This window comes from Lactuca virosa, chromosome 9, assembly GCF_052849685.1.
Source record: "Lactuca virosa cultivar CGN04683 chromosome 9, Lactuca_virosa_CGN04683_v6, whole genome shotgun sequence".
Classification (NCBI taxonomy): Eukaryota; Viridiplantae; Streptophyta; class Magnoliopsida; order Asterales; family Asteraceae; genus Lactuca; species Lactuca virosa.
Window position 1 is genome coordinate 24856119 of NC_136434.1, and position 12160 is coordinate 24868278.

The 12160-nt window shown below is 32.4% G+C and overlaps 1 protein-coding gene across 1 annotated transcript; it reads right to left on the reverse strand.

Moving 5' to 3' along the window:
• Nucleotides 1-600: 600 nt before the first annotated feature.
• On the reverse strand, nucleotides 601-3361 carry LOC145139046 (protein XAP5 CIRCADIAN TIMEKEEPER-like). The gene is given in 13 exon segments (XM_079073003.1): nucleotides 601-777; nucleotides 919-985; nucleotides 1101-1150; nucleotides 1246-1377; nucleotides 1447-1537; nucleotides 1602-1658; nucleotides 1767-1819; nucleotides 2296-2361; nucleotides 2465-2478; nucleotides 2811-2881; nucleotides 2973-3025; nucleotides 3091-3125; nucleotides 3214-3361. Coding segments are annotated over 13 exon segments (909 nt in total). The 3' UTR covers nucleotides 601-705.
• Between the last annotated feature and the right edge of the window lie 8799 nt (nucleotides 3362-12160).

Sequence of the window (12160 nt, forward strand, 5' to 3'; positions counted from 1 at the left end):
CATACAACATAATTTTATAATCAATGATAAAAAACTCTCATTATTTGTTTAAAAGAGAAAAGAACATTTATGTCGTTTTCTATTAATTTTGCACCTTCTCAATAGAAAAAACATGTCCCTTTTCTATTACGCCCACAACTATCGACAATATAATCAATGTTTGTATAGTAGACGGTTGCAACAACGTGCTTTCATTGATATGTAAATTAGACATTTGAAAAAGTACATTGCCTTTTTTTCCCTTTGAGTAAAAAAATAAAAAAGATAATAAACATTATGTTAAAAAAGTTTTACAACAGAAAAGTATGATGCTATAATATGCTAATTAGAAAAATATGTTACTATAATATACTTATAAGACAATAAAAAATGTACATTACCCTTTTTGCCCTGTAAGTAAAAAAATGAAAAAAATTAGACTTTCTGTTATAAAACTCTTATAACAGAAAAGTATGATGCTATAATATGCTAATTAGACATTTACAAAAGTACATTGCTATTTGTGCATTTAAAGGGATGCATAAATAAATGAAAAAAATTTCATGGTAGTTTTGTAAATCTATTTTAATTGCACCAAATCATCCACTATTAGAGGTAAAATAAATGAAAAAATAAACTTCCTTTTATAAAAATGTTACAACAGAAAAGTATGATGTGATAAACAGCCAACAAATACAGTGCATAATTGGTTCGCTTGCATCCCATTTACTCTCCTTTTTGCACAATGTGCTTGTTCTTCTCGTACCGGCCACTCTCAACAACTTTACCAACATATGACTATCAATCAAACAAAGCCAATATATAAATTTTACCATATATTAATCCCTATATTAAATTTTTTTTTTCTATAACTAAATTTTCTACAAAGTGGATTTTGGCTACATTATAAATCTAGATAATCAAATTAAACATTATTACCTCATCTTTTTCTGTGGTTGCATCAATAATCGTTCGCACATCTTCATGCATATCAAAGTGGAAAAAACTAAAAAAAAATTAAAAAAATAAAAAAACATTAATTATTGTAAGAAGTGCAAACTTCATACTCTAATTAAAAATAATAGTGATAATAATATATAAAAAATGAAAAAAATGCTAACCCACTTTTTCCCCTAGCTTTGTTCACAATCACCTCATAGAAATCGTGTTGCTGAAAATAGACGATAGTTATTTATTAGTATCATCTTAATTTTTTTTAATTTGGATTAATTTTTTTAAAATGATGAATGTTACATTATTACATACATGTGGAATAATGAGATCCTCTTTCACATATGAAAGATTTTCAACTGAAGCTATTCATATTTCTCTAAATTCAAATGCAAGTTATTGCCAAACAGCCTGTAAAAACTCGCTAATTGTATCCCCTTTTCTAACCTAAAAAACACAAGGATGGGGTAAAATGGTAATTTAGCCATATTTAGAACATAAGAAATTAAGAATTACCTGCATGACTTTTCGATGTCCTACACCATCCCAGTAACTATAAGTGATTTCAAGAGCCTCATCTGTAATGTAATTAGCATATGATTTAGAACTTAAAGGACATAGTTTTTTTTAAATTAATAAAATATAAGATAAAGTTTATGATATTAAATTACTTTTTCACGTTCAGCTTGCTCCTCTGCCTCCCTCTCACTAAAGAAGTATGCTTCACACTATGATGGTGACAATTACTCAGCAAAAAATATAAGATTTATAAATGTTTTTATTTTATTATTTGAGAGTTTTCAATCAAACCTATCAGGCGAAAAGGTAGTTTCTACTGACGGATCTTTGCCAAAGCCTCTACAACCAAACGTATTTGATTCTTGTTTTTCTGTATATACATAAGAACATTAATTTAAGTTAATGAGTATTAAAAAGAGAAGTATTTGATTAAATGAACTTAAAATAATGAAAAATAAACTAAACATATGCTTACTATCCTCCCCGTCTTCTTCTTCTTTTCTTCCTCGTTTTCAATATCTTCAGAAAAAGATAGCTATGGGTTAGCTATGATTTTCCGCTTTTTTTGTTTTTGTAATTGAAGCTCCTCTTCCCTAAAGTAATACAAAAATATAAAATTAGCAATTAAGAATGAATATTAACTATAAACATGAAAATATACAAATGTTAATGACTTAATGTTACTCACTCTTATTGTAGCTTTTAAAGTTTCTTTTTTTCTTCTTCTTCAATCTTGAGTCGAATGTTAACCCTCTGTATACAAGTATAGTTAAGTGAAATTCAAAGTTGTTTTTGTAAGTAGTAAGTAGAGTGAAAGGAGAAAGAATGTTTGAATCGGTGACTAACCTTTTCAACATATTGCTCCCTTATGACAGGCCCAACTGTTTCCTTCTTGAAAGCAGTCTCAAGAATCTGATCAGATTTATAATGTCAACCAAATTAAAATTAACCCCCAAAACACTCGAGAATAGATCGATGACACTGATAAAGATATGATGGGACCTTAATACATTACAGAACCTCGGGTAACTGACCGATAAGAGTAAAATCATGAACGTCAAATTTACACTTTACAAGCTTATGCTACCCTTAGCTAGGGTAAATTGCACTCCATTGAATTAGTTCATAGAAATCAAGTATGGATATACAACAATTGATTGCAAGATGCACATGTAGATGCATGGATATACAACAATTGATTGCAAGATGCACATGTAGATGCATCGATATACAACAAATTGGATGTATGTGTTGATTCATGGCCATATGGCCCAAATCTACTTCATAGCCTTTAAGCTAGTGTTCAGTACATTCTTTAAGAATCAAATTCTGATACCTTTGTATACGGTCCTTTAACATACATCTTTCCCAGCCAAGTTCTTTCAAATACGATGCATACTTGACAATCGATTCAATGAATTCACCCACCGACCTATACATCATTAAAAGAACAGTAAAAATCGCAAACCCAAAATCTTGAAATTTCATAGACCCATATGTATTGATCAAAGCAATAGGAATACAGAATCAAGAAAATCGATAAGAATGGAACATGATTATGTAAAACACATCTACACTGAATGAAAAAGTAGAAAAAAAATTATAAAAAATAAAACGCACTTCAATCGATCTCAATCAGACTCTCTCTAACCATTCACCGATGCCAAAATCGAAACCTTTAATTGGATTCCATATGACCATTCACTTAGAAAAAAAAAAACAAACTTGCATCCAATCGTATAGGAGTTAAATATCCAGACGAACCTTTACTCCTTGTGTAAACTTGCAAAAAAGGTGAAAATGAAGTTGACTGCGTGAGATCTTTGGGTTGAGAAAGATAGAAACCTGGAGAGGTATAGAGAAAGGGAGAGGAAATAGCCAATGGTGGTTGTGGAGGAGAAGCAGCGCCCATAAAAAGCAATAAATGGAGATAGGGATAGAGATGACTAAACCGAAACTGCCCCAAAATCGGCTGCTAAATTGTAGGGAATAAGATTTGGTATTGAATGTAATTGAAATTAATTGAATGGCGGGAAAAAATTGGGTAAGTAGGTGGAGAAAATGACATGTGGCATCTTGCTTTTGTATAAGATGGACACGTGGTTTAAAGGAGGTTTTTATTAAGCATAGATTTAGATTTATTTATTAGAAAGAGAGATTAAGGGAGATTCAAGACCTTGTTTACATGACATTCAATCGTGAATTGTTTAAAATCAAATCACGAATCTTAATTTCCTTTGCGGTGTGTTGTTTTTTTATAGTTTCTTCAATGTTAACTTGTTTAATATTTTATTATTTTAGTTCTAAAAAGGAAAAACATGCATCTTAAAAAGCTCCTTAAAGAAAAAAAGATCATAACGAAGAATCTGCAGACTTCAATTAAAATTTAACGTCGTAAAGGTAAGTGAACATACAACTTATAACTAGGAGTGTGCATATTGCTGTTTAATGTGGTTTTGAACCAAACCAGCATCACATATGCGGTTTGAGTTATTTGGAAACCGCAAACCGCACCACAGACTTTCTAAACCATATTACACGGTGTGGTTTGCTGCAAATGGTTTATGTGGTTTTTCTAAACCATATTACGCGGTGTGGTTTGTTGCAAATGGTTTATGTGGTTTACATGCGTTTTTGCGGTTTGACTAATTGTTTACTTTAACACTACTGTTTATAAACATTCCATTTAACTTTTAGAATTAAAAAATATTATGGACTTTCATATGTAATTTGTTTGTTGTTTGGATTGCAAATTTTATTCTAAAATATATTATTGACTTCCATGTGTAATCGGTTTATTATTTAGATTGCAATTTTCTTTAAATTTATATAATCCTTAATCTTAGTCATGAAAATATTGACAATTATATATTAAGTTTGGACTAGGGGTGTAAGTGAATCGAGCTATTCGAGATCGACTCATTAAAAACTCGACTCGATCTTGAGTTGAACGAGCCCGACCCGAGCTCAAGCTCAACACACGGCTCGTTTATTAAACGAGTACGAGCCCGAGCTTCTGTTACCGAGTTCGATTAGGTTCGCGAGTCTTTTATATATATATATATATATATATATATATATATATATATATATATATATATATATATATATATATATATATATATAATAAAATAATATTTTTACTTTATATATTATATTTACTAATAAAGTTAAGCTTTTTTAATATCTTTCAATTGTTCCATTCATTTTTTTTTCCAATTCAAGTTTCACGGCATACTTACACACACAACATCTAGCCAGCTAGGGTTTTTTATCCGGTAGTGAAGTTGCATCAAGGAAAATTTGTTTATTTCTAGTAATTTTTTAATTTAGGAGTTTAACTATTATGTTTTGTAATTTGAACTTTGATTCTTTATGTTCTTATGTTTGGTTATATTTTATATACATTAAAGCAGTGGAAATATGAAATGTATGAATGTATGTTCTGATGTTGGATTATTCACTTGAATGTATGATAAACAGTCAAACGAGCTCACAAAACGTTAAACGAGCTTGAGTCGAGCTTAGGCTCGTATAGGCTGGCATAACAAATAAAACGAGCCCGAGTTAAGCCGAGCTCGAGTATGTTATTTTTCCCACGAGCCGAGCATGAGCTTTTTAACTAGGATCGAAACAAGCTGAACTCAAGCTCGAGCCCAGACGAATATAAACGAGCTCGAGCTGAGTTTGGTCATGTTCGGGCTCGACTCAGCTCATTTACATCCTTAGTTTAGCCCATAGATAAATAGAGCTTTAGTAATTGGTATATTATATATATATATATATATATATATATATATATATATATATATATATATATATATATATATATATAATCATTCATTAATTTTATTAATGCGGTGCGGTTTAAACCATGGTTTTGTAATTGTAAACTGCAAACCGCAAACCGTACCACGAATGTTTTAAACCGCGTTATGCGGTGTAGTTTGATGCAGTGCGGACGGTTTATGCACTTTATGGGGTTTCGTGTACACCCCTACTTATAATGATTAATTTCTATATAGTTGAAGTAGATTTAGAATCTATTAATTACAATATTCTTGCAATAATGATTACAAAAAATCTTCAATAAACACGGTTTTTCTTTGTCGATGGGATCATCTATGAAACCAGAACCTTAACACAAAGATTGTAAGCCAAAAAATATTATAGGTAAGTCTCATTGTATAAATTAGGATGTTGAAGGGATTGACTATATCAATGTATTATAATTATTGAAATATAAAGTAAACTATGGAAATTGGTCTATATGATTTGTCATTTATTGGATCACGTCTCTCAAAGTTTTTTTTTCTTCAAGAGACACCCATATAACATGGTTTAATATTGTTTCTTGTTTCAAAAATAAAATGACTAATTTTAACTTTTGATCTTCATCGTGAACCCTCGCCCATTCCTCCATCTCCCATGTGATCGCATTTAACCCACATGTTCTGAACCTATACATTGATTTTGTAGGAATCGAGTACCAAACATTGATTTTGTAGGAATCGAGTACCAAACCAGTATCTACTATATTATTCCGATTCTATTATATATTTTGTGTGTGTAACATCCTTTTGGGGGTATATAACTTGAGTTTGAGTACAACAAATTCATATGTAATTGATTATGAGATTAAGTTAAGACAGTAAATAACACATAACAAAAAGAATCAACTTAAGCTAAGTTTATATAAGAGTGTTATAAGTGTTTGAAGTTAAGGATAATTATGCACATGTATGGTAAGACAAAATAACAAGTTTAGAAAATATAACTTTTCAAAGTACCCATGTTTAGTGTTATGCAACTTAGGCTATACTTACCTAAATTAGTTGATTCTTGACCTTAACATGTATCCAAGACAAAGAAAACGATGCATGAAGACGAATCAATACAATCCAAGTTTATATGAAAGAATTATGATTGTTCAAAGTTGAGGAAAATTTATGCACATGTTTGGTAAGAAAAAATGACATGTCTGGAAAATTTAACTTTTTAAGTACCAATGGGTATGTTATGTAACTTATGAGTGTTCGAAATTGAGGAACAATTATGTACGATCTGGTACTGTAAATGTTAACGTGGTTCGATTTCATTTTTTTACCCAAACCCGATGGTACCAAAACCGATAGCCCCGAAAACTGAATTTCATGATTTAGTATAACTAAATACCACCCCACATTAACATATACGATACCAGTTTGGTTCAATATTGTCAGTTGTTTTGTTTACCCCTACCCCAATGTGTCTATCCTCCATACTTAACGCCTTCATTGCATCCCACCTCCCATCAACGACTCCCTTCCTCTCCAACTCTTACCCATCGACTCCCATTTATTCTGCTACTAATCATCAGCACACACTAATCCCACCACCCACACTCCAATTTTTGGGAATAGGAAACCTAATCATTTATCTTCGCCCAAAAGTACGATCATTAGTCCATAGAACTCAAACATGTCGATCTTATCATACAATATTTACAAAATATTAAAGTACATGCATATCATATTCTTAACAAGTCCTTCCGATCCATGTCAGAAATCAAATCAAGATCTCTTTAATTTTCTCACCCAATTTCTTGAAACATCTTCTAAGTACCATAAAAAATTATTATTATTTACGTTATGAAATTTGATTGCTTTATGTTTACCTATAAAAATATTGATTTTAGGTTTATAAAACTCATCCTTGGGGTATTTTGACAAACATGATATATACATATTGCTCAACATAGGAAACAATAGAAACACTACAAGAAATTAGAGTATTACCGGCGACAGGCGTCGTCGCTAAAAGTGGGACTTGTCGCCGCTAAAACGTCGACGCTGATGTTTTGTCGCTATTAATCAAACTGTCGCCGCTAATGCTTGTAGTCGTCGCTAAAGACCTGTCGCCGCTAAAGAACCGTCGCCGGTAATAACCTATTGTCGCCACTAAAGGCGTCGCCGGTATTGGTGTTTTTCTTTTATATATATATATATATATATATATATATATATATATATATATATATATATATATTTCACATTAAAATTGAAAAAAAACTGGTATGATATTAATTAATCTAATCCTACATCATTCCATTCCAAAATATTAATACAACATCCGTTCAAAATACTCGTCCGATTTAACATATAACAAAATATCGAAAATACTAGTCTAAAATACTTGCACAAACAAAACATAAAAAAATCCTACAACTATCTACTCGTCATCATCGCTCTCCTCGTTTCCTCCGGTTTCATTTCGTTGTGGCAACGAACGAAACCAATCTTCAAGTGCAGCACTACATGTCGGACCTTTTAACATTGTTTGAAGCATTTCCAACTACAAATAAAACAACATAGTCTTATAAGTTTAACTAGCATTATAACATTTTATATACAAAATATACATTCCACATATTGCATATAAAACATTATAGCATTGTACTATAACTAACAATTACCAACCTACAAAATACCATTACAGCATTGTACTTTCATAAACTAACAATTACCAAGCTATAAAATACCAATATATCAAACTATAACCAAACTAACAATTACCAATATATAAACTATTATCAAACTAACAATTACCAAATTTTGAAACTATTACTAAACCAACAATTACCAACATTTTAAACAATTATCAAAATTAAATAGTCTTGTCACCTGTGATTGTGGTGGTGGTTGTGTCAGTGGTTGTTCCTGATCGTACATCGACATAGCCGTAGAAGGTTTACGTCCGATGCCTCTGATATGGCCACGTCGAACACCCAGTATTTTTTCAAAACAATTTTGGTGTATCCTTTGGTGTTAGACCGCTAGCTTCAGAAGAAGCTTGAGTTTGTTGACTGATCTCAAAGAGTAAAGCATTATGTATTTTCAAAAAATAATAAATATAATAAAAATTAGATTACTAACTACCCCTTGACGATATAAGCACTTATATGAAAATACAAATTAACCACTTACGTATTGTTGCTCGACTGCAGGACTACTAAATACCCCTTGGCGATCAGTATTGGCCTTACGAAATGCTTCTATTCGAGCGATGTCCTATTTAAAATTAAAAATTAGATTAATTATAATTTAAATAAACAGTTAAATATATCATAGCTTACTTCTTTGAAACATGCATTGCTATACGAGCACGATCCCCCTCTGTTTACAACTTGTTGTTGTGCACGGACTCCTTTGTTTGACGCCGAACGCTTTAGAAATTCAGGAGTTTGAAAATGCTCGACTGCTTGCGCCCAATTTTCACGTGACATACCATCGGGGGGGTTGGCTAATGCCCTTGGGATATCTGTAAGCCCCCCGACATTCTCAAAATAAGTATGTGCTTTATTTTTCCGGCCTCTATAAATTCTTTGCAAGGTCGCATCAATGCTCTGCAACAACTGAGCACGCTCGGGATCCAAGTTAACCTTATCTAAATCAAACTTATTCTACAAATACAAAAAAGTTAGTTAGTTAAATACCAATTAGAACTAAACTTAAAATATTGTCCAAGTTACCTTTAGATGAACCACTGTGGCATTCCTTAAAGCAGGGAAAACATTATCCCAACCAGATACGTTCAAAGGGATGTTCATCCATATATACTTCCCAATCTCACGGGTAAACCAATTACCATGGTTCCCGACAGGGGAATATGTCAGCTCCCTATCGAAATCCAAATCTACAGGCTTTCCCTTGTTTGCCCGTATTATCTTTGATAGTTGAATGTTTTTTGCTAGGCCTCTTCTTTTTTTAGGGAGCTCAGCTGAAAAATATAATTAAAAATATTAGTCACGATAGCTTATAATAAATGGATAAAAATAGCTAACAAATATATCATAATAAGACTTACCATCCTGTTCATGTTGACCACGACCAAAGCCTACTGGAGGTGGTGGATCCCCGGCTCCATCACCTCCATGTCCTAAGCCCATAACATCCGCCATCACGTAGAAGAGTATCGCCCAACTAAACCCCATATATAGCCTGCAAAATTACAATATGAATAGAATTTACACATATTACATATACAAAAATAATACACTTTCTATTATAGCATTGTAGTTTCCAAATTGCATACAAATACATACACAATATAGCATCATACTTTTTTTTCCATTATTGCATCCTACTTGTTTGTTCAATTTTTCCCATGCACAAATTCATTATACAAATATAACCTTTATAAAAAATATCATATATAGAACTTTAAAAGTGTAATAATTCAAAAAAATTGTAAGAAATTGATCATAATACCTTTGTGGATCATTTTCTTCATGCTACAAATATAATTAACCAAAATATACTTCTAAATACAAAATCATACAAATTCATCTAAATACATTTCCATGCACAAATTAAAATTACTACAAAAACTATAACTTATCAATTAAGAACTTTATCACTTCATCTTATATACACCAAACTATTAAACCTAAATATCACATAATCATACATATATACAATAGATTCAATTCCATTTTTTCATTTCATTTTAGACATACAATACAACTTTCATATTCCAATTTCGTACAATTAAACAATACATCCAATTTCATACAATACATCCAATTCAAATTCCAATTTCAAACAATTAAGCAATACATCTAATTTCATACAATCCTACCATTTTAGACATCCAATACCAATTTCATAGAAAAATATACACCTAAATACAAAATCACACAAACCATGTGTAATTCCATTTTCATGCCAATACACCACAATGAGCATAAACACAAATCAATTATACAATAGGTTGCATAAAATATGATCAACATACATAATCACTCAAAAATCATCAATTTACAGCCAAACAAGAGGCTTGGTCGACACTCAAAATCACTAACCAAAAAAATCATAGAAAACATAGGAATCAATGATACAATCAGGTTTGAATGATAAAACTAACATCAAAACACAAGAAGAACATAAATTAGGGAAAGAAATTCGACCTTAGATTGCTCAATTTCACTGAAATCTTGCTGTGGTCGGAATTGCCCTCAATAAACTCAATGGTCGCCGGTAATGAGGGTGGATCGTCGGTAAACAAGGCCGGTCGCCGGTAAAGTGGCTCCCGGTGGTCGGAATCGTAATGGGGTGTAGATGGTGAAGGTATTCGGAGTTCTTTGAGAGATACAGCGATAGAAGGAAAGAAGGGTCGACCGGGGGGTTATCTGACGCAACTCAATAGCGGCGACGGGCAATAGCGACGACACCCCTGGAGGGAAAAGAAAGCGCGTGTTTTAGGAGTTTACAACCGTAGGATTGAATAATGATCGAACGGACGGGGATTATTTCACGCGGATCGCCACTGTGTCAGCAATAGCGGCGACACCTTTAGCGGCGACATAAGGGTTTTAGCGGCGACATAAGGGTTTTAGCGGCGACACCCCCGGAGGGAAAAGTAAGCGCGTGTTTTAGGAGTTTACAACCGTATGATTGAATAATGATCGAACGGACGGGGATTATTTCACGCGGATCGCCACTGTGTTAGCAATAGCGGCGACACATTTAGCGGCGACGCCAAGCAATAGCGGCGACATGTAACGCGTCAATTACATGTCGCCGCTATTGCTTGGCGTCGCTGCTAAAGGTGTCGCTGCTATTGCTAACATTTCTTGTAGTGAAACAATGTCAATGTCAAATCATCACGAGAGCGGGACACCTACAAGGCTTTAAGGTATCAATTTCCATTAATTAGTTTTGTGATATTGAGCAATTATGAACAATAAAATATAAATGGGTGAAAAAACATTGGAATTGCATATTAAGTTTATTGCAATAGTGGTGTCTTGGATTGTTGAAGTTGATGTGCTCCTTCTACTAAAACACATATTCTCCAATATAACTCTTCTTTTTCCGGTTACATATCGAAACCCTCCTTGATTAACCCATTTCATTTTCTGTTAGATGCATTTTATGCATCATTTAGTGTGTTTATTTCATGCATTTAAATGTTACAATTCACACATTTTGACATTTTCATGACATTTTTTGTAGAATGGTGGAATCTTATTATTTATATTTTTTGGATGATTTGTAGGATGTTTGAAGATTGAATAGTTTTAGAATGACGCTAGGGGTTGCAGTTTGAGTCTCGGGACAATCGGAGCATAAGCTAAAAATTCAAAAGTTTTTAAAGATTCAAGTTGAAAGAAAGAGTTACTCGGTTGAGTCACCCTCTCTATATGGGTCGACTCGGCCTAGTTGGCAAGGAATAAAGTAAACTAGACATGGGGTCAACTCATTCGAGTTAATTTTTACACTTTATTTGACTTGACTGAGTCAGGAAAACAAGCAATTTTCGTGTCTTTAGGTACCCCTTACGTTAGAATTGTTATAACTCTCGGCTTTGGACGCAAGTAGGACTATTTTGGAGTGAAAAAACTTCGAGATCTCATTTCAGAACAACGTTTTGGTATTATTATCATTTTAGTTACACAATAGAACATTTAAATTACATTTTTGATTCAATGTTTTTAGCCACTAACAATAAAACCCCATATTTTTTTTATTTCTAGTTTGATGTTCGTTTATGTGAGATTTATTGCATTAAACTGATATTTGGATTTGTTTTCAATCTAGCAGTTTGTTTTTTGTTTGATTTAAAATTCTTAAATTTATACTTGGTTTATGAATGACCACTTGTGTAGCACTTGGTTCTTGGTACGTATTCTTTTATTTAATTCTTTAAATGTTTTGCAATTTTGGCCTTG